This window comes from Euprymna scolopes, chromosome 21 (genome assembly GCF_053919585.1).
Source record: "Euprymna scolopes isolate OS-2025 chromosome 21, ASM5391958v1, whole genome shotgun sequence".
Taxonomy (NCBI): domain Eukaryota; kingdom Metazoa; phylum Mollusca; class Cephalopoda; order Sepiida; family Sepiolidae; genus Euprymna; species Euprymna scolopes.
Window position 1 is genome coordinate 73130289 of NC_136502.1, and position 23246 is coordinate 73153534.

A 23246-nucleotide genomic window follows, 5' to 3' on the forward strand; every position below is an offset into this window, starting at 1 on the left:
GTTACTTGGACATCGGTCACTTTTTAATTTGATTTGAGAACATAACAATAAAGGGTATTGTGGTCAAAATTGGGGTTAAAGTTTTAAAAAATTAGATCTCTGCTGTCTCTACCAACTTTTCTCTATGGTAGGTAAGGAAGCCTATTATATTGAAAGGCATTACAGTACAGTTGCAGACTTTTTAATATATACATATGCACATAAAGCTATAAACAGTACGTACGGCCTGAGCAAAGCCGAGCTGAACTGCTAGTATATATATAAAAGTTAAAATGTCCGTGTGTGTGTGTGTGTGTGTGTGTGTCTGTGTACATTTCCTTACCAAATAACTCTGTCAATTCGGTCTAGAGACTCAAGATTTGAGATAAGGAGTATTGACATTTAGGAAAATCGTTTTAATTGGTTTCCGCCCAGAAATTTGGCTGTCAAAGGTTCAAAGTTAAACGATTTAACCCTTGAAAACTCTACCAAACTCCTCCACCAATTTTGGGTCTAAACACTTGAAATTTTAGATATAGGTGACCTGGACATGGATCAAACTTTTTAATTTGATTTGAGCCTCAAAAAAGAAATGTAAAGGAGTAAAAATTGAGGTCCAAGTTAAAAAAAATTTAACCTCTGCGGTCTTTACCAAATTATCAAGCCAATTTCTGATCTAAACATTTGAAATTTTACATAAAGTGTATTCAGAGATAGGGCAAGCTTTTAAATCGATTTGGGTCGCAAATTTGAGTTGTAAAAGGGGTCAAAGTCCAAAAGATTTTACCTTTGCGGTGTCTAGCAAACTACTCAGCCAATTTTGAGTCTAGACATTTGAAATTTATACATAACAAGTATTCAGACATGCGGCAAGCATTTTAATCAGTTTTGGAGCGAAAATTCGGCTGGCTAAAGTCAAAGTTGAAAGAGTTGACCTTTGCAGATTCTATCAAATTCCTTTGTCAATTTTGGGTCTAAAGACTGGAAATTTTAGATGTAGGTAACTTGGACGCGGGTAAAATTTTTTTATTTTGATTTGAGACCAAAATAATAAATGTTAAGGGGTCAAAATTGGGGTCAAAGTTTAAAAAAATTGACCTCTGTGGTTTCTACGAAATTACTCAGAAAAATTTTGGTCTAAACATTTGAAATTATACATAAAGGGTATTCACAGTTAGTACAAGTTAGTAACTGTACATAGAGCCCGAGCAAAGCTGGGCTGAACTGCTAGTATATATATATCTATAAAAGTGAAAATGTGTGTGTGTGTGTGTGTGTGTGTGTGTGTGTACATTTCTTCACCAAATAACTCTGTCAATTTTCGTTCTAGAAACTCGAGATTTGTGATAAGGAGTATTGGCATTTTAGAAAATCATTTTAATTGGTTTTCGGCATGAAATTTGTCTGTCAAGGGGTCAAAGTTCAACGATTTGACACTTGAAAACTTTACCAAACTCCTCCGCCAATTTTGGGTCTAAACACTTGAAATTTTAAACGTAGATTACTTGGGCATGGATCAAACGTTTTAATTTGATTTGAGCCCAAAAAATAAATGTAAAGGGGTCAAAATTGGGGTCAAAGTTAAAAAAGAATTGACGTCTGCAGTCTCTACCAAATTACTCAGCCAATTTTTGGTCTAAAGATTTCAAATTTTACATACAGTGTATAGGGCAAGCTTTTTAATTGCTTTTGGTCAAAATTCAAAAGATTTGACTTTTGCGGTCTCTAGCAAACTATACAACCACTTTTGAATTTGAAATTTTACATAAAGGGAGTTCAGACACGCAGCAAGCTTTTTAATCAGTTTTGGGGAGAAAATTTGGCTGGCAAGAGGTCAAAGTTGAAAGAGTTGACCTTTGCAGACTCTACTGAACTTCTCTGCCAATTTTGGGTCTAAACACTTAAAATTTTAGATGTAGGTTACCTAGACATGAGTCAAACTTTTTAATATATGCAGATAAAATTATGAACAGTACATAGGGCCCGAGCAAAGCTGGCCGAACTGCTGGTATATATATATATATATATATATATATATATATATATATATATATATATATATATATATATATATAGTTCTCAAACTACAAAAGATCAACTTTTCTCAATTGATAATTTATTGCTTTTCAAAAGGTAACCGTTACAATATTGTTTCATTCACAACTAGCAAGTCGTCGGCACAGTTATGTCTTTGCTGCATTTTAAGTCACTTATTAATCAGATGTTCACCTTAAAAAAAACATTATTTTGAACAGCTTACACAATTCATACAATCGACAAACTATACCATTTTTTTCTCCTCATTTTTTTCTAAGAGATAGTAAAATATAAAATTTTTTCACCAGCATAATTGTGGTATAGCCTAAATTTGTCTTCCAATGTCTAACATATTGCACTTATGAAGATCAAAGCAAAGAAGTGCAACACCTCTTTTGACATAGTCAATAACTAATACGTTTAAAAGCATTTCTGAAAGTAGAGAGTGAATTCTCTCATAGGTTAGCATAATTGATGGCGATAACGTGGATAGTGTTCAAGGGAGATAACTTTTGAATATGCTGAGTCAACAGTGATTTATTATTATTGTAGCGGAATTGGCAATAACCGAAATGGGGGAAATAAAGAGTTTACCTCGGATACGCCTGTTGTTGTGTTGCGGGCCAAGTGGAAGAGAGTTCCAAGATGGCGTCCATGGGTTTTTATTGGCGTTGACCCCATGCAGTTCTCGCAGAATCACGTGTGCTCTCACGCGATTATGCAAATATATAATTCCCGGCCGCTATAAAGGCAGGACGTGGGAAAGCAGTCAGGCAGTGTCCTGCAGATTGTGTGTAGGTGGTTCTGACGGTTGGATTGTTCTTTGTGACAAACCACGAATCTGCGAGAAGCAAGTTTTTTTCTTCTCCTTCTTTCTTTACGGTCAAGAAATCCCTCTCTTCTAGAGGTGGGCGGTGCAGAGCGAAACTGACTATTTACTATCTTTGCTCCTGATTTTTGCCTACTACATTTTGCTACAATGAATGAATCTTTTAAAACAACATTATAATAAAACAAAAAGACTCTTATTTGATATAAAATATTTTATTCAGAATGAAAATATAAAAATAATGTTACATCTTTGTCAAAAAAGATTTCGTTTTTGTTCTTATAAATTCAAAACACTTAGTGATAGGTCCAGAATATTTTGATTCTCAATTTTGTATTCACTTTTATTTAGAGAAATATGAAAAACGAAATTATGTTTTTAACAGCTTTTTTTATCATTTTGTATTCCAAGTTTCCATATAAGTAATCTGAAAGAAGAAGAATTATTATAAGGAAATGATGAAATAGCTTTATTTGTGAGAAAATACATGACAGAAACTTTATATAAAGGTAATTGACTCGTCTTCCTTTGATTAAATAGATTAAACTAACTGATTCAATTGGACAGAACACAGAGGATTAAATAAAAAAAAAAAATTTAATTATAAATATACATAATAAAAATATAAAAAGATTAATACTGACACTACAATGATAAGCTTAAAGAAGAATAATGGATTTGAAGTGCAATTAAACGAAAATTAATTTAATTATGAATCTATTTCAATTTCTGCTAAATACTCTCACTAACAAATGACTCTATATGTACGTTTGAACACACGTCTAACAAAGTAATTTGTTTCCGAAATATCATATCATACAGAACTTCCATCATGAATAATTTAATAGGAGTAAACACAAACACACACTCCCCCCCCCCTATTTTTGCTGATGAGGAGATTATGTTCAGAGACAAAAATTTTGTCAATTATTGTCAATAAATAGTATCAATTTTAATAAAATGAACATTGCTTCCGAAACGATCGTACATTCAAGTTGATTTTGTTTTTTGTTTTTTCTTTTGAAACGAATTTATAATTCACAATTATTAATCTTCTTACTCAATATATATATATATATATATATATATATATATATATATATATATATTGTATTAATAAAGAGGTGGAATCTGCATAACTCATTCCACTGCTATATATATCGTAATTTACTTAAGTTTGTGTCTATCCATTACACCTCTCAATTTTATTGATTTCTATAAATTATCTTTATATGCACACTAAAAAATGCTTCAAGAAAACTACATTAACCTCTTATTAAATCCATGGATTGGCTCATATGCATACATTTAAACATTAAAAACTCAACATTTGGATCATCCCTTTCTTCATTGCCTTGGATCTTACGATTGTGCATCTATATTTCTTCATTCAACCTAACTACACCATAGAATATCCTTTTTTAATCTTGGCTTCTTTTAGGCTTATCATGCAAGCTTTTAGCTTTTCAATTAAATAACAAAATTTATTACTGCCTATAAAAACATTTCCTCTGATATGAACCATTTATTGAAAATCAATGCATTAAGATAAAAAAAAATATATAGATTTTTGTAGTTCTTGTCAAATAATAAATTTGTCATAATTTTTTTAATTTATTGAATTTAATTCCAAATTTTCAATTATATTATTGCTCTATCTTATATATTGAGATTTCTTTTTTGCTTGGGATTCTCTTATAAATAGTGATACTAATGGGCTTTGATTTTACAGTATTATACAAGCTATCATATGGTGCAGATTGGGTAGAATTTGAATTATTTAAGGGGACGGCTCAACAAGAACTTGTTTACATTGGACTTGAAGGCTACCATATTGTAATTGGCTAAGAAGCAGGCCAGTGGAAGAGTGTTCTAGGAAAGAAACTTTGTTCATAGAATCTGTGTTTAGATTTAGGCATAGCTAGAGAGTGGGAGAAACTGTTGATAATGGTTGTAGGTAGTCAAGTATTATTTGTGAAAGTTTAGCAAGAAGGGGGACATAAACTAGAGCTCAGTGAAGCACTTGCCATGAAAAGCATAAACAGGCTCACAATGTCTCTTCTGTGGGAAAGAGGCTGCAGGGAAGAGAAAAGGGCATCACCTACTAGGTTTTGAAGCCGATTTTGAATTCTATCAAGGCAAGATAGGGAGCATAGTACTCCATTTTAGGATGTATTTGGCTCATACAGATAGAGGTAGGAAGATACCTACTGGAGTGGTAGAATGATCCAAAGATTTTTCCAGCGATCTTAGCAACAGATTTGATGTATGTGTTCCATTTCAGATCAGGAGTGAAGGTCAATCCCAGAAGCTTGTCAATACATGGTACTTCAAGACGAGAACCATTCATTTCAATTAGGACCTGATGGACGTCAGAGCAATTATGATGAAAGGAGAGAAGAACATTGGTACTATTGTTTGTTCCTGTAAGTAAAACTATTCAATGATATGGGATATTAATTGACTTACTGACAAAAATAATGTTCCAACGATGGAGAATTTTTTATATAGTTTTAAAGGTTTTAAAGAATCTTTCAAGACTACAGTGCCACACAAAAGTATTGGATACATTAAATTTTTATTCATAACTTTAATTAGGGTTCAAGATTTTACCTAAAATTTGGTCACTATATTCCTATTACTATTCTAAGTAATATTTGGGGTAGTAATTACAAAATTAAAGTTTAGAAAGTTTATATTAAACAACAAATATAAATCAACTAACGCAAAAGTATTGGATACATTGATTTAATATTTGGTTGCATAGCCTTTATTGCGTCCAACAGCTTCCAATCGCTTTCTATAGTTGCACACGTTTTTTTGCAAAGATATGCAGGTATTTTGTGCCATTCTTCTTTACAGAACTGGTCTAGTTGTTGAATATTTTGTGGATTCCTTTTGTGAACATTAATCTTCAATATTTTCCACAAATTTTCAATTGGGTTGAGGTCTGGAAACTGACTAGGCCAAATAAGAACGTCAGTTCCGTTATTTCTAAGCCATTCTTTGGTTAGTTTGGCAGTATGCTTGGGATCATTGTCCTACTGAAACACAAAATTTCTATTATGTCCCAACAAATCAGCAGATTTCTAGAGGTTTTTCTCCAAAATCTCCTTATACATACGTCCATTCATTCTACCATTGATGATTTCTAGTTCACTAGTACCTTTAGATGAAAAACACCCCCATACTATAATCGAACCACCGCCAAACTTTACCGTAGGAATGGTATTCTTTTGTTATAGGTGGTGCCATTTTTATGCCATACATGTGTTGCTGTGTTTCTTCCAAAGATTTCGATTTTCATTTCGTCTGACCAGATTTCTTGGGGTTGTTCCCCATATGTTTTAACATAATTCAAACATGATCTGACATGTTTAAGCTTCAATAATGGAACTTTTCTTGGGGACCTTGGTACAAAACCTGCACGATTTAGAACTCTACTGATTGTATCCTTGCTCACATTAATCCCAGCTTCTCTGAGGTCGGTTTGAATTTCACCACGAGTAAGAAAAGTTTTCTTTTGTACCTTTCTGCTTATCCACCTTGATTTTTTTTCGTTTAATTTCTTTGGCCGACCACATCTTGGAAGATTTGCAACAGCTTCACCAGGGTTTTTAAACTTTCTAATAACGTTTCAAACTGTACTAAGTGGTAGATTAAGTTCCCTTGATACCCTTTTCCTTCTTTGTGTTTATCAATGATTTTTTGACGAATGTCTATTGACAACTCTTAAGTTTTAGGCATTTTTATAAATGAACTGGTTGACTTTGAAGGAGTGAGCCCAAACTGGAAGAATTTTATAAAATTATTTTAATATAAAGCTATCTGATTGGTCAGTGATAACTCGTTTGCATTATTGTAACACGCTAAGCAAAAGTCATTTAAATTTATTTCAGAAAAAGAACTTTTTTAAAAGTGTATCCAATACTTTAGCGTTTGTTAATTCATATTTTTCCTTAAATATAAACTTTCTAAACTTTGATTTTGTAATTATTACTCCAAATATAATTTAGAATAGTAATAGGAATATAGTGACCAAATTTTAGGTAAAATCTTGAACCCTAATTAAAGTTATGAAGAAAAATGTAATGTATCCAATACTTTTGCATGGCACTATATATATATATACATATATACTCGGTTTTTTTTATATTCAAAAGTAATGGACTAATGAATTCAACGAGGTTGTTAGATAGTGCTCAATAAAAAGAGCTGATAATACTTGTTTATTGTTATATAAACATGCTCACATCCCGCTGCTACAAATAGCCACTTGTTTCAATCAAACAACAGATATCATCAGGCAGCGACTTGACTATTCAAAAGTTCAATGAATAATGGATTTTTATTTTAGGTAGGAACTCTTTAGAAGTTGGAGTTAAAAAACTTAAAACACAGGACTTTAATTAAATAAAAAAGTAAAAAGGGAGAGGCAATTTAAATAAAGTTAAAAGATTACAATGGGGAGAGAGTGATTGAGAAGAGAAAAAAAAGGAATAGAAACAGAAATAGAGAAAGAAAATAGAGAGAAAACAAAATAGAGAGAAAAAGAAGAGAGAATATATATATATATATATATATATATATATATATATATATATATATATATATATGATATGGAGAAGAAAAGAAAAAAGATATAAATGGTTATAATAAAGAGAATAAGAACTAGAAGGAAAAGGAAAGAATAATGAGATCTAGTTAAATAGAGAAAGAGAGAAAGTAAGAATTTGACAGTATATAGAAAAAGAAAAAGAAAAAGAAAAAGATCTGCGTGTCAACCAATTTATGAACAATTATACAATTCAGTAATGAAACATATTATTACAAATACAAACAGAAGATACAATCCAAGCGTCAGAAATGAACGTGTCAAAAAAGGCAGTGAATGTATTCAGCTAGCATATTTATCCTCTTACATACGTCCACGAGTAAAATCAACGCAATTCAAACATACGTCTACCATTAATTAGGCCCTTTATGCTAAATGATATAAGTTTAAAGTTTTCGTGTTTTTATTAGATAAATATATGAATAAAAGAAGAAAATAATGATAAAACAATATTAAAATTATTATTAATAACAATAAACATAATAGTAATGATAATTATAATAATAATAATAATAATAATAATAATAACAGAATAAAATTAATATTTATTATCTTTTTAATATAACATATTTAGCCATAAGAGGGGATTAAATAAATTAAATAGGTCCAATAATTATAAATAAAAAACTACTAATATTTATGTATATAAAAAGAATACAATACAAATATATATATATACACACACATAAATATATCCAAATATACATACATATACACACACATATATATATATACATATATATATATATATATATATATATATATATATATATATATATATATATATATATATATACATATACATGCACATAAGTAAAGGTGTAACTATACTATTAAGCTGGAAGTTTAAGCTATTTAAGTATAGATATAAAGTCATATTAAATCACAAAATAATACATTCAAGACCAGATTACTAATAATACAGATACAAGTACACTTACCTATAAATATATAAATATATTCAGGCAAAAGAAGTAATTAAATCAACGAAATACTCAAAAATAGCGACGCACAGGTAGATTATATCAGATGTTAAAACTGTAAATTTTTTGGATGTGAACTTTGATTTAAGGAAAGGCATCTACCAACCATATAGGAAGGAAAACTCAAACCCATTTTATGTACACCCCCTATCAAATCACCCAAAATCTATCATTAGGCATATCCCCAAATCCATTAGTAAAAGAATCAGTGACAATTCTTCCAATCTTGAAACATTTAATAAACATAAATATTTCTATAACAGGGCCCTTAAGGATAGTGGATACAAAAACACCCAAATTGAGTTCATAGAACCAACACACCCAAACCCAAATACAAATAGAAACCGTAAGAGAAAAATCCTGTGGTACAATCCCCCTTTTAATCTGAAACTTAAAACAAATCTAGGAATGAAATTCTTAAACTTAATTAAAAAGCACTTCCCTATTAATAACATACTACATAAAATTTTCAATAAAAATACAATAAAACTTTGTTATAGCTGTAATGAAAACCTTGAAAAAATAATTAAAAAACATAATAATAAAATATTAAACAAAAATAGCACACCCATTGCTACCGAAAGTTGTAACTGTAGAATTAAATCAAAATGCCCTCTTAAAGGAAATTGTCAAATTACTTCTGTAGTGTACCAAGCAACTATTTCTACTAAGGAAAATCCGAATGAAAAAAAATATTACATAGGAATGACAAATAACAATTTTAAAGAAAGATTTACCGGTCACAAGTGCTCTTTTGAAAATAATGAGTACAAAAATAGAACTTCCTTGTCTAAATATTACAATGAACTAGTAGAGCAAGGTTACTCCCCAATAGTAAATTGGAAAATTTTAAAGAAAGCGAAAACCTGTTCATCTTTAAACTCGCCTTGCTACCTATGTCTTTATGAGAAATTATTTATACTTACTTTTAGAGAAAGAGATAAATTATTAAATAAGAAGCACGAAAATTCAATTAATTGCAAACATTATAAAACCCATCTTTTAAGTAATTTAGTTTAGATATAAAATTTAAATAAATTAAAAATTGTCACTGATTTCTATAATTTATTAAAATACTATTAATATACTTTCTCCTCTCCGAATTTCATTCTTTACTTCTCCTATCTTATATACCTGTGTGTCTATGTGTATATGTATGTGTCTATGTATTTATTTTATGACCGTGTGTACTTAGATCTATATATTTCTATATTATTTGGTATACCCTCCCATGTTTATTCAATCCTTTTGTATGTTTCTATGTGTGTATGCATCTATCTGTACTCTTGCCAAATTATTTGTATTCTTATGTATTTCTATATTTATAATTTATGTAAATTATACATATTTATGTGTGAGTATATATATGTGTGTGTGCGTTGTTGTTTATTAGTATATGATTGTGTGCATATATTTGTGTATATTTTGTATGTATGTGTATACATAAGATTATATATATATATATATATATATATATATATATATATATATATATATGCTTATTTGTATGTCGGTTGGTTCTCTGTGAGTATATACATATGTATCTTATTATTTTTAATTTGGGTACTATCTACCTGTGCGTCGCTATTTTTGAGTATTTCGTTGATTTAATTACTTCTTTTGCCTGAATATATTTATATATTTATAGGTAAGTGTACTTGTATCTGTATTATTAGTAATCTGGTCTTGAATGTATTATTTTGTGATTTAATATGACTTTATATCTATACTTAAATAGCTTAAACTTCCAGCTTAATAGTATAGTTACACCTTTACTTATGTGCATGTATATGTATATATATATATATATATATGTATATATATATGTGTGTGTATATGTATGTATATTTGGATATATTTATGTGTGTGTATATATATATATATATATATATATATATTTGTATTGTATTCTTTTTATATACATAAATATTAGTAGTTTTTTATTTATAATTATTGGACCTATTTAATTTATTTAATCCCCTCTTATGGCTAAATATGTTATATTAAAAAGATAATAAATATTAATTTTATTCTGTTTTTATTATTATTATTATTATTATTATTATTATTATTATTATTATCATTACTATTATGTTTATTGTTATTAATAATAATTTTAATATTGTTTTATCATTATTTTCTTCTTTTATTCATATATTTATCTAATAAAAACGCGAAAACTTTAAACTTATATCATTTAGCATAAAGGGCCTAATTAATGGTAGACGTATGTTTGAATTGCGTTGATTTTACTTGTGGACGTATGTAAGAGGATAAATATGCTAGCTGAATACATTCACTGCCTTTTTTTGACACTTGGATTGTATCTTCTGTTTGTATTTGTAATAATATGTTTCATTACTGAATTGTATAATTGAAAAAAGCTGACTAGACGTTACATTAAATAAAACGGGTTTGTATTACTAAACAAATATGAAAAAGTTGTCGAAAAATAAATATATAACAAATGTTATCAAAGGCAAGATAAGTTACTTTTCTACCTAACTGGATAAGATTTTTAGTGTTTATATTTAATGTAAAATGTTTAATCAGTTCGAAAATATGCAGCGTTTATCAGGATATTTGAAAAATGCAAATGGCGACAGACTGTGTTGAACACATTAAGTTTGGGAAAATGAGTTAAAACTAAAAACCTATACAAAATACTGTTAGGAACTCACACAATATATGTTACCGTGACATAGGCTGACATATAGTCGGTGGTTATTTAACAGTATTTTCTATAATTTTTTAGTTTTAACTCATTTTCCCAAACTTAACGTGTTTAATACAGAGTCTGCCGCCATTTGTAATTTTCATATATAGCGGTAAATGCTGTGTTTTTCGAGCCAAATAAACGTTTTACATTAAATAAAAACACTAAAAAATTATCCAGGTTGGTAGAAAAGTAACTTATCTTGCCTTTGATAATATTTGTTATACATTTGTTTTTTGACAACTTTTTCGAATCTATGTGTACAGTAATACAAACCAAATAAAAACACTAAAAATTATCCAGTTAGGTAGAAAAGTAACTTATCTTGCCTTTAAAAAAATTTACTTGTTATATATTTGTTTTTTGTTGACAACTTTTTCGAATCTTTGTGCATAGTGATACAAACCCAAAGGGGGTATTTTTCTGTCTATTTTTATTTTTGGTACCGTGCTATTTTAAAATAGTTTTTCCAAGTTAAATTTAAACTTCACGATATCTGGGGGGGGGGGTTTTATGGAGGGGGGAGGTATTTTTTTACATTAGGTCCACCTCCACAATTTTTTTTTAAATTACTACTTTCAAAGGTTTTCAACGATGCTGAATAAAAAAAATCTTATTTACAATTTGCAGAGGTAAGTAGTTTTCGAGATATAAAGACCTATGCTATGCACTATAATTCAATGGCGGCCATGAATAAACACTCCCAACCTCCCCATATTAAGAATGGCTTTTGGAATAAAAACTCACAACCTCCCCATGTTAAGAACGGCTTTAGGAATAAACATCCTCAATCTTCCCATGTTAACAATGGCTTTCAGAATAAACACCCCTAACCTCTCCATGTAAAAAACGGCTTTCAGAATAAACAACCCCAACCTTTTGGAATAAATACCCCGAACGGCTTTCAGAATAAACAACCCCAACCTACCCATGTTAAAAATTGTGGAGGTGGACCTTATGTAAAAATTTACCTTCTTTTGTTTTAAATAAATTGTTAGTTGAAAGCACAGAATAGTTACAAAACACCATCCCCTCCCCATTGTAAGAAAAGCTGAAAAAATAACGGTTTTCTTGGTAGAAACTTTTCTGTGTTTACTGTTTCACCTTACAAGTTACGGTTTTGGTACTCCTTGGGAGTTGAGTTCCATTAATAGTCGCTCCCTTAGAAAAGATTCACGCATGCGCATGTAACATTTATTAATTTATTTACTTGCATTGGCTTATGGGGCGGGAGCGACCAATGTTGGTTGCTAAGAAGTAAATATATACCAAAAAGTTATCCGCGCATGTAAATTAAAAATGTTTGCAAAAGTGAGAAAGTATCAATAAATGGGTTAGTTATTTTTCTTTTTAATATTCATAAAAAAGTGGAGCCAACCTAAGTAGATAAATAAATAAATAAATAAATAAAATGTTACGTGCGCATGCATTAGCTTTTTTAAGTGAGTGACTATTAAATAAATATGCTGGCCCCCATGGAACTCAATGCTAATGAGTACCACGGTTTTAATAAAGAAAAAGCATTCATATTTTCTTATATAAAAATAATTCCTTAAAAAAAAGTGTACTTTCAATTTTGTTAAAAAAAGTTTTTTTGAAAAAAAAAAAAAAAAAAAACTTTAACCTAACAATTTAAAGCAAAACATTAATCGACTGACGTATACGAATCGGACCTTATCGGCAAATAGGATCCGGCTACAATGTTGAACACCCCGTCCATGGTTTTTTTTTTTTTTTTTTCAAATTAAATTCAATTTTCACGATATCTTTGTTTTTATAATTTCACAATATCTTTTTTTATATAATAAATTGTTAGTTGAAAGCACAGAATAGTTACAAAACACCCTACCCTCTCCATGGTAAGAATGGCTAATAAAAAAAAAAAAAAACGGTATTATTTCAGCACATTACCAAAATGTATATGTACCGTAAATTTACTTCGAAAAAAAAAAAAAAAAATGTACTGTTTCATGTGTGAGGATGCCCACGGATAAAATATAACATAAAAACCAGTCGTTGTGTTTACTCGGCAACCATCTTTATTTAGTACCCTTCTTACACCGGTCACCTCCAAGGGGCGTTACTCCAAACGGTGTAACACCTGTTGCTGTTCATTCAACATGTACTTTCACCTAACAGTTAAAAAAAAAACAGTTAATATTTTCTTATATAGAAACAACTGTTTCAACTCAAAATGCACCTCCTGGCGAGCAATTTTTTTTTTTTTTTTTTTTTTTTTTTGCCTGATATAACAAACAACTATATTTTACAGTACGGTAACATAGGTGCTTAAGTACAAAAAAAATCGACTGGAAAAGAAAAGCGCAAAATTGTAACAAAAAAATCCAAAAAGAAACTATAACGCAATGCATGTTATCAAAAGTTTTTAAATAAAAAAAATAACAGTATGGTAAAATCCACGTTCAACATTGTATGTGGCATTTGGGGTTCGACTCGTGTATATCAGGCCATTAATCTCCTTTTGAAAAAACAAAAAATAAACAATCACGAAGCAATAAATTTTGCGTCTTCGGCATTTGGAATTCAGCCAATCGGAGCTCTTCTTACGCCAGTGTTTGCTGCTTTACAATGAGTACGTCTTTTGCCGATGACAAACGATTTCACACGATTTCGAAAACAATGTTTTTTAAATATCTTAATATTTTTCTGTTTTAAGTATATAAAAACATGCTTGCATTAGCTAAAAATGCTGTCATAAAATGTTAAGAAAAACAGACTTGTAGTTTTCTAGTTTAATTAAGTTGAACAAACGAGACGTTTCATTTTTATATATATAGATAGGAATGAAATCAAAAGATTGTAATGTTTACCTGATATATGCAATGGTAAACTTCAATATAATATAAATACCAGTATTTATATATAGATATTTTAATCCCAACCGAATAAAAAAGTTCAATACGCAATAGAGAGTAGAGCTTATTATAAGAGAAAGAAAATTAAAACTGTAAGCTGAAATTTACAATCAAAATTTATTGTTCGACTGAATACTCCATAAAAACAATTTATAAAGTCCTTATTCCGCGGAGTTTCAAAAAAATGCTATTCTTGCTATTCTTCTCACCAGAAGACAGAAAGAGATCAGCAAATTATATTTGTAGTAATGCTAGAATTTACTGGATATGGCATGAAGTGAAACCGTAATTTATTATAGTCATAAATTGCCAATAAAACAAGTGAAAAAATGTTGGATATGTAAAAAATATAAAAACAAACCGCGCACAATATTTCAGCTTGCATGAAGATTCTTTCAAGGTAATCCGAAAGGCGAAAATAATTCTTTAGAGAGAATGAAGTCCAAAATGAAATCCAGTGTGATGTTAATAGTCTTGTTGGAAAGTTTTCAAGGCAGCTGAAATAATGGAAAATGATTTCTCGGACAGTGCAGTAATCCCAAACAAAAGTTGATCTCCAGTCAAGTGGGATCGAAAAATAAAAAGGACAGAAAAACAACATGTCATTTTTCAATGCTGGTTTAATTAGAAAAGGTAATTTCAGACTAATTTTTAAAAATTAAGATCAGGCTTGAAAAATAAAAATAAAATTAAAAAAAGGGGTGAGCACATGAAAGTTTGTACAATTCTAACCAGATATTATCTAGACAGTAAGAAACAATTCTTTTTGCACACTGTTGCAATTCGATGTCAATATGAAAAGGATGGGAAGTGAGGAAAGTTTCAAGTGTGGCAGAATCTTAGCTTATTAGTAATTATAAAAAGTCATGATGTTAATGAGGATGATAATGATGACAAAATAAAAATAATAAAAATAACAATAAATGCAATGTAATGCTAATAATAGTAATAATGATAATCATTATTAACCATAAAAATAACAGAAATAATAATAACAATAATATAATAATAATAATAATAATAATAACAATAATTATTATTATTATTATTATTATTAATGTTATCCCTAATAATAGCGATAAACATAATAATAATAATGAAAATGTCAATGATCATGTGTAATAATAATAATAATAATAATAATAATAATAATAATGATAATAATAATAACAACAACAACAGTAAAACCACTAATAATCATAACAATCTTAGTAATGATAGGAAAAATTTAGTAATAATAATAATGATAAAAAAGCGGTAGTAAAAATGGCTAAGATATTAATAATAGTTATTTTTAAAAAATTAGAAATAATCATAATGATAGTGATATGAATGATGATGTTAATAGCAAACCGCTAATGATTAAAAGCGGTAAGGATATATATATATATATATATATATATATATATATATATATATATATATATATATGTAATCGTGACACCCTGCACTGAAGAATCCCGAAAGGATGAAACACTAGTGTCTGTAGGTATTTAATTATTATAGTAAAAAAATAATTATGACAGCCCCTTTAAGAAATTCGTTTCTTATCGTTGAGCACTTTCCGTTGAATTAAAAGTCGGTCAATTTAGCTCTTATGCGTAGATCATCGTATAACGATTTGATCACTGTCTGTCTGACGTAATGAACATTTAAATTAAAAATGTTTAAAATTCTACACTATTTCACACGGTTAATAGTAGCCGAATGGATACGGTCTCCGCTAATCGAGCCAGAGATGTCTCGTGTCGCGGGGTTCGAATCGTTCGACTGGTTGTAATCGTGACACCCTGCACGTACAAACACATACATACATACATAGACATAAACAAAATTAAATATTGAAAAACTATTGGTAAATAAATTATTAAAAAAAATATTATATATACATACACATATACATATACATAAATAAATAAATGTACACACACATATATATATGCATAGGAAATTTATTGCTGTGAGTCCAGAATGAATTTACATATTGTTTCTACTAGGAAGATATCCTCTGAAGATGAGGAGGGATCAGACCAGCTTCGTCAGAATTCATAGATGGACTAAATTTTAATACCAATAAGAATGGAAAAAAATCGTTGTAGATGAAGGGGAGTTAGATTAGAAGGGGGGAAGTGGGAGGGGGAGAACATTGAAATTTAAAGTAGTAGGAGTGTATATAATGAGAGGGAGGTTTATTAAATATTAATTATGTATTTATGTTTATAGATGCTGTTGTAATTTATAACGGTTTAAGATTAAAACTTTAAACGATATTCTATTGTGTATCTTTAAGGTTTAAATTTTAAGGTGTAGAAAACAAATCTATCAAAGAATAAGAAATAGAGGCGAGACCATGACAAAAACAAAAAGTTTGGTTAAAATAAAAGTAGGCGATGGGGGTGGGGGAGAGAAATTAGGTAGAGTGTTAAAGTTGTAAGTAGCGGTTAGTAGTAATTTATACAGATCACCATGGCAACTGGTCGCAAAGTCAGCATTGGTCGGTGTGGTGTGGTGGGAAGAGAGAGAACGGCTCTATTTCTTATTCTTCGATAGATTTGTTTTCTACACTTTAAAATTTAAACCTTAAAGATACACAATAGAATATCCTTCAAAGTTTTAATCTTTTTTTATAACCATTATAAATTACAACAGCGTCTATAAACATAAACACATAATTAATATTTAATAAACCCCCCTCTCATTATATACACTCCTACTACTTTATATTCCAACGGCCTCCCCCTCCACCTTCCTCCCTTCTAATCTAACTCCCCTTCATCTACAATAATTTTTTTCCATTCTTATTGGATGTAGTTTAAGGTTATTCTGTGAACTGAGTTGGATAGACAGAGTTTGAATAATTCATAAGATTGGGAAGTATGATAAGTAGAAAATAATTTTAATTAAAAAAGTTACAAAGGGCTGGGAAAGATGAATATCAGGTAAAGTAAAGTAAGGTGGGATGGTATGAATACCTTAATTTGGTGCTGTGACCAGCATCAATTCTTATAAATTATTTTGATATATACGAACTGCAAATGTTATCAAAATATAAGACGGAATAGTTAGATTTATTTCAAAATATACTTGCCGCAACCCTATTAACAAAATAAGCAGGGTTTGTAAAAAGTCAATGTTGTTTATAAAAGGAATCTCATGAAATATGTCTGGGCCCTCACAACAGGTAAAACTTCAGTGCTTCAGGTTTGCTTATTGGACCATTTTAATTGCATCATAAATTCTTAGGACGTTTCAATTGCTGTTTACTTTTTAATGTTAAACAACCCTACTGCTAGCGCTGCCTCTCACCTCCTGACTTATTTTAACTGATTTCAAGACGACTTTCTATTTTATGGATTTCCACTTGATTGAAATGATAAATCAATTTTTACCTACCTTGTGTTTTCCACTTTATTTGACATAAGAGAAAGCCCGCAATTATTGCTACTACCAGAAAGAGCAGCAGACAACCAATTATAATGTACACTTTCACATTGGCTAGAATTTGAAAAAAAAATCCTCTTTTTAATAGGAATCATTTAAAAATTTTATTGTTTATATGTAGCACTACAGGACGACGTTTTTATTGTCCTGAATTATAAAATCAATTAGGATGTAAGGGAGACAAGTCAATGTATACTTTCGTTTGTTAGTGGCAAAATTGTTTCCCTTGAAAATAAAAAGCAAATGAGACAAGCTCTTAGGTTTATTTTGCATTCAATACAACTGAATAATCCTTTTGACTAGGAAAAAATGTAGTGTGTTTATGTTACACAGTGTATTATGTCCTTGGTGGTGGTGGAAGAAGAAGAAGAAGAAGAAGAAGAAAAATAAGAAGAAGAAGAAGAAGAAGAAGAAGAAGAAGAAGAAGAAGAAGAACTGGGGAGCTGGATTTTCTCCACAATTAAAAACCGACTTAATGTCTAATTTTGCCTTCATGGGAAGGCAAGTAAATAGGAACAATGCCTCCATATCTGCCGATAATTTGTTTTGTGCATATTGAATGTCGTTGTAATGCAACAGCTAACAGATTTTCGTTTGTTGTCTGAATAATTTCCTATCTTTTTTCATAAACTTTGCACAAATTGTCTGCACATCTCTATCCAGAGAACCCTGGAGTCTCCCTATTTTTCTCAAGTTTATATAACAGTCAATTGTATTATTCTACATCTGTGTTTTTGTCAGGTATAAAATATGTGTTTTTGTATAGATATAAAATATCATTTTGAAAATTAAATTTCTGAAATGATATTTTATATCTGTAGTGGTCAATGTTTACACATCGGCATTCAAAATCAAAATGCATAAACTTGTTTGTATGCACTATCCTAAATTAAAAATAAATAATTATATTTTGAACCAATCAAGGAACTTTTTGAATTTATTTGAAATGGTCCATCTGGGAGCCACTTCGATCCCTTAAAAAAGACAGATTTTTCTTCAATAAATCAGTTGAGCAAAAATCCATAGACCAGCCCCCCAGGCGCCCCGACGCTGCTCCGTCAGGCTTTTGTACCCACTGGCATGTCAATTCTCCAATGCTACGCACCCACCAATGATCATGCCGAGAAAGACAAAGACTATTTCTACAACAGACTACAGACAGTCTTAGACAAGTTTAAAAACAAAGACGTCAACATCCTGATGGGGGATTTCAATGCAAAGGTGGGATTAGACAATAGAGGCTACGAGAAAGTGATGGGACAACATGCTCTTGGAGAAATGAATGAAAATGGAGAGAAATTTGCTGACCTCTGAGGAGTGAATGATCTTGTCATCAGAGGCAGCATCTTTGCCCACAAGAGGAAACACAAGGCCATGACCATGTAACAGAGAACCAGATAGACCACCTCTGTATCAGCAAGAAGTTTAGGTGGTCTCTTCAAGATGTACGAGTGAGGAGGGAGCAGACGCAGCATCAGACCACTATCTTCTGAATGCGACTCAAACTAAGACTTAGGAGAACCGTTCGGCAGGCAGAAGGTAGGACAAAGTACAACATCAACCTACTGAAAGACCAGATGACTCGGGAAGCCTTCACTGTGAACCTGAGTAACAGATTCCAAGTACGGCAGGAGCTTACTACCAAAGACACCAATGTCCACGACCTTTGGAAGGGAATAAAAGACATCCTTAGGGAAACATGCCAGGAAGTGCTTGGGCCAAAGAAGAACCAACACAAAGACTGGATCTCTATGAACACCTTACAGAAGGTTCAAGCCAGAAGACTCAAGAAAAAGGCAGTTAATGAGAGTCGTACAAGGGGCAGCAAAATGACAGTCCAAGCAGAATATACAAGAGCCCACAAGGAAGTGAGGGAAAATGTAAAGAAAGACAAGAGAAACCATATAGACAGCCTGGCAGAAGAAGCAGAAGAAGCAGCCTACCACGGCAACATGAAAGACCTGTACATAACTAAAAAACTAGCAGGTAAGTATAACAAACCAGAGCGATTAAAGACAAGCAATGACAAACCATCACAAACTCTAAAAAATAACTTGAGACATGGGCAGAACATTTCGAGGAACTTCTCAACAGACCAGCTCCCAAGAACCGTCCAGACATTACTGAAGCAGACACTGATATTGATACTGTGATCTACCAACAAAAGAAGAGATCACCTGCGCCATCAAGAAGATGAAAAATGGCAAGGCAGCTGGCCCAGATGGAATTCCAGCAGAAGCCCTCAAGACAGAAACAACAGCTGGCATACTACTGCTGCTCTTTGAGAAGATCTGGGAAAGGAAGAGGTACCGACAGATTGGAAGAACGGACACATAATAAAGCTGCCCAAGAAAGGAGATCTTAGGAATTGTGAGAACTATAGAGGCATCACTCTTTTGTCAGTACCAGGGAAGGTGTTCAACCGGATTCTGTTGGAGAGGATGAGAGATGCAGTGGATGTTAGGCTCAAGGATCACCAGGCAGGCTTCAGGCGAGACAGATCCTGTACAGACCAGATCTCCACGCTGCGCATCATAGTTGAACAGTCCCTGGAGTGGAATTCCTCATTGTACATCAACTTCGTGGACTTCCTCAAGGCTTTTGACGGCATACACCGCAACACCTTGTGGCAACTCCTCTAACACTATGGGATCCCAGAAAAGCTGACGAGAATTATCAGAGAGTCATATGAGGGAATGGCTTGTCAGGTTGTACATGGGGGACAGTTGACACAACGTTTCAACATAATGACTGATGTACGACAGGGATGCCTTCTATTGCCATTCTTGTTTCTACTATCTATTGACTGGGTGATGAGGCAGACAATGGATGGACGGAGGGATGACATTCAGTGGACCCTCTGGACTCAGCTGGATGACCTTTACTTCGCTGATGATCTCGCTCTGCTCTCATACAATCAACAACAAATGCAGAGCAAGACCTCTAGACTGGCCATCCACGTTCTTAAGTTGGCTTCCACATATACCCTAACAAGACCAAGATCCTGAAAATCAATGCATTCAGAAAAAAGGCAGTGGAGTTGGGCAACAAAAACTTGGAAGAGGTTGAGACCTTCACATACCTTGGGAGTATGATAAACCAGCAGGGAGGAACAGATACAGATGACCCATATCAGAAAAGCAAGAGCATCTTTCATAGCCCTCAAGAACCTCTGGCCATCCAACCTCATCACTTATCACACAAAAATCAGACTGTTCAATTCCAACATCAAATCAGTACTACTGTATGGAGCAGAAACGTGGAGAACAACAAAGACCACCATTGGAAGAGTGCAGGCTTTCATAAACTCATGCCTTCGAAGAATGCTAAAGATCCACTGGCCAACTACCATCAGTAATGCAGATCTCTGGGAGAGAACTAACCAAGTACCAGCAGAAGAAGAGATCAGAAGAAGGAGATGGCAATGGATCGGACACATCTTGAGGAAACAACAAACGAATATCACACATCAGGCCCTGGCCTGGAACCCTCAGGGAAAAAGGAAAAGTGGCCGGCCAAAAAACACCTGGAGAAGAAACCTGGAGGCAGACGCTAAGCTGACTGGCTACTCCTGGAGGAAGTTGGAGCAAATCGCCCAGGATCGTGGACGTTGGCGGGCAGTTGTGGATGGCCTATGCCCCACCAGTAAGTAAGTAAGCATGTCAATTCACACACACACACACACACACACACACACACACACACACACGCACGCACACATACACACACACACGCATACGCGCACGCACACACACACACACACACACACACACACACACGCACACACACACACACTAACTGTTTGAATCCTTCCATTCTCGTCTGCTCAACCAAATCCAAACCTATTCAACGAAATTCCTCACTGAACTCTCTTTCTAATACAAAATCAAATGAACATTGACTCTTATCAATAACTTTTAATGAAATATAATTTGTATAAATGAGCAAAGTTTTGATTACGATTTTCTGACCCCTGTAATGCACAACTCTTAATTAATCGACTCAGACTTCTGTAATGTTTTAGCTAATGACTCTCCCTTGTTTTTTTTTTGTTTTTTTACAAAAACTCTAAAAATATTCTATGTTTTTCCTATTGCTATTGCTGTAAACTTCCATTTTAAACATATATGAAATGTCTCTTGTAAATATATGCCTTATGAAGTCATTATTTTGTTTTGCTTACCTTATAACATGCCTCTCGTTTCTCTCACATTTGATTATGAACCTATTAACCCTTTCACTGAAAATATTTCACCTTAAAAACACCTTAAATTAGCACCCCAAATATTTATGATTTGACTTTGCTCCAGTTGTTACATGAAAAGGGCTGTCCCCTTTTCATGTAAGTAAAATAAAGAGAATTAGTTAAATGAAAATGATATCGGATAAAACGAGAATCGAACCCTGTAGATAAGTTTTAAAGAACAATAGGTTTTAAATGGAATATCCAGTTAAATTGTTAATTCTTTTAAAATATTTTATAAATAAAATTTGTCTGGAAAATCTATTCACATTCTTAGAAAGAATGCATAATAAAAATATTGGTTAGAGAATTAACAAGTAGGTTAAATTCCTTTGTAAAACAAAGAGAATGGGAAATTTCCTGGTCGTCAGAAATGGTTTCAAAATGTGCAAATCGCGCATGTTTGAAACATGTGAGTTGTGGTTACGTTGCCAGACATACGTGTGACGTCACGGCAGAAATGATTTCTCAATATAGGAAAGGGTTCAAAGAGTTAACAAGAGAATCAGATTGAGATCAGAGAATCAGAGAATCAAAGAGGATCAGACCTATTCTTAGTTAGAGTCAGGGGACCCTCTTGAAAGCAGGAGACTTAGAAGGAACCATGTAACAACTTTGAATTCCTGAAGTACAGAATCATTTCCGATCGGTTGAAGAATAAACTATCATCATGTTTTTATAACTATCGTCTTTCTGTGTTCATCATTCCAACGAGAAAAGGTAATGTGTTTAATCATTCCAGTATGTATCAATGTATACCCCTTCATCCTCTCATCAAAGTATATGTCTTGTGAATATCAACTCTCTCCATATAAATGTCTTCAACATGTACCTACTGTCACTCTGTCTCCTCTCTAAATGAACATTTAAAATATGTGTGTGGTCAACTACGAGAAACATTTAAATAATATATGTACAGGCCGTCACGTAAATAATATGTACCCCCTCTAAAATGGATATCATAACACAGTCATTTGATAAACTTTATATATATATATATATATATAAATATATATATTTAAATAAGGGAGTAGTCACCAACAATGTGTATTTTTTAACATTATTTTATTATTCCGTGTCTTGGTTTTTAATTGAGAATTATGTTTGGATCATTGTAATAATGTTTTTAAGTCATTGAAATCGTTTACGCGCGTTTCAGACGTTCTGTGATGCGTCTTTGTCAGAAATTATTTTCAAATGTGTAAAAATGGCGATTTTCGTAGTTAGTTTGAAGTTTTTCCAAGGGGTAAATATATATATATATATATATATATATATATATATATATATATATATGAAATAAGCATTGCAGTTAAGTTTACCAAAATAATCCAAGATGGCAAAACTAAAGTATATTATACATATTGAAGAGTTAATATTTATAAAGTAATCTCAACAAGATGTAAAAGCTCGATAAAACCAAATAGGAGATAGAGCTTATAATAAGAACAAGTAGTTAATAAACCATGTTAAAAAGCACTTTGAAAAAGAGTTAAAAACATATTTAATTTTAAAAAGGAAGCACAA

General features: G+C 31.7%; 1 protein-coding gene across 8 annotated transcripts in view; it reads right to left on the minus strand.

The window, feature by feature from the left end:
- Positions 1 to 3044: 3044 nt before the first annotated feature.
- LOC145242489 (uncharacterized) overlaps positions 3045 to 23246 on the minus strand; it is a 66463-nt gene continuing 46261 nt past the window's right edge. For 2 of the 8 annotated variants that reach the window (XM_080105545.1, XM_080105552.1), the window contains 4 exons: positions 17429 to 17530; positions 14397 to 14532; positions 5057 to 5281; positions 3045 to 3272 (listed from right to left, as the gene is read on the minus strand). In XM_080105545.1, coding sequence (XP_079961671.1) covers positions 14501 to 14532; positions 17429 to 17530 — 134 coding nt within the window. In that variant the 3' untranslated portion in view covers positions 3045 to 3272; positions 5057 to 5281; positions 14397 to 14500. The remainder of the gene's footprint in view (positions 3273 to 5056; positions 5282 to 14396; positions 14533 to 17428; positions 17531 to 23246) is intronic. The other 6 variants (XM_080105549.1, XM_080105546.1, XM_080105548.1 and 3 more) reach the window with 6 other exon arrangements.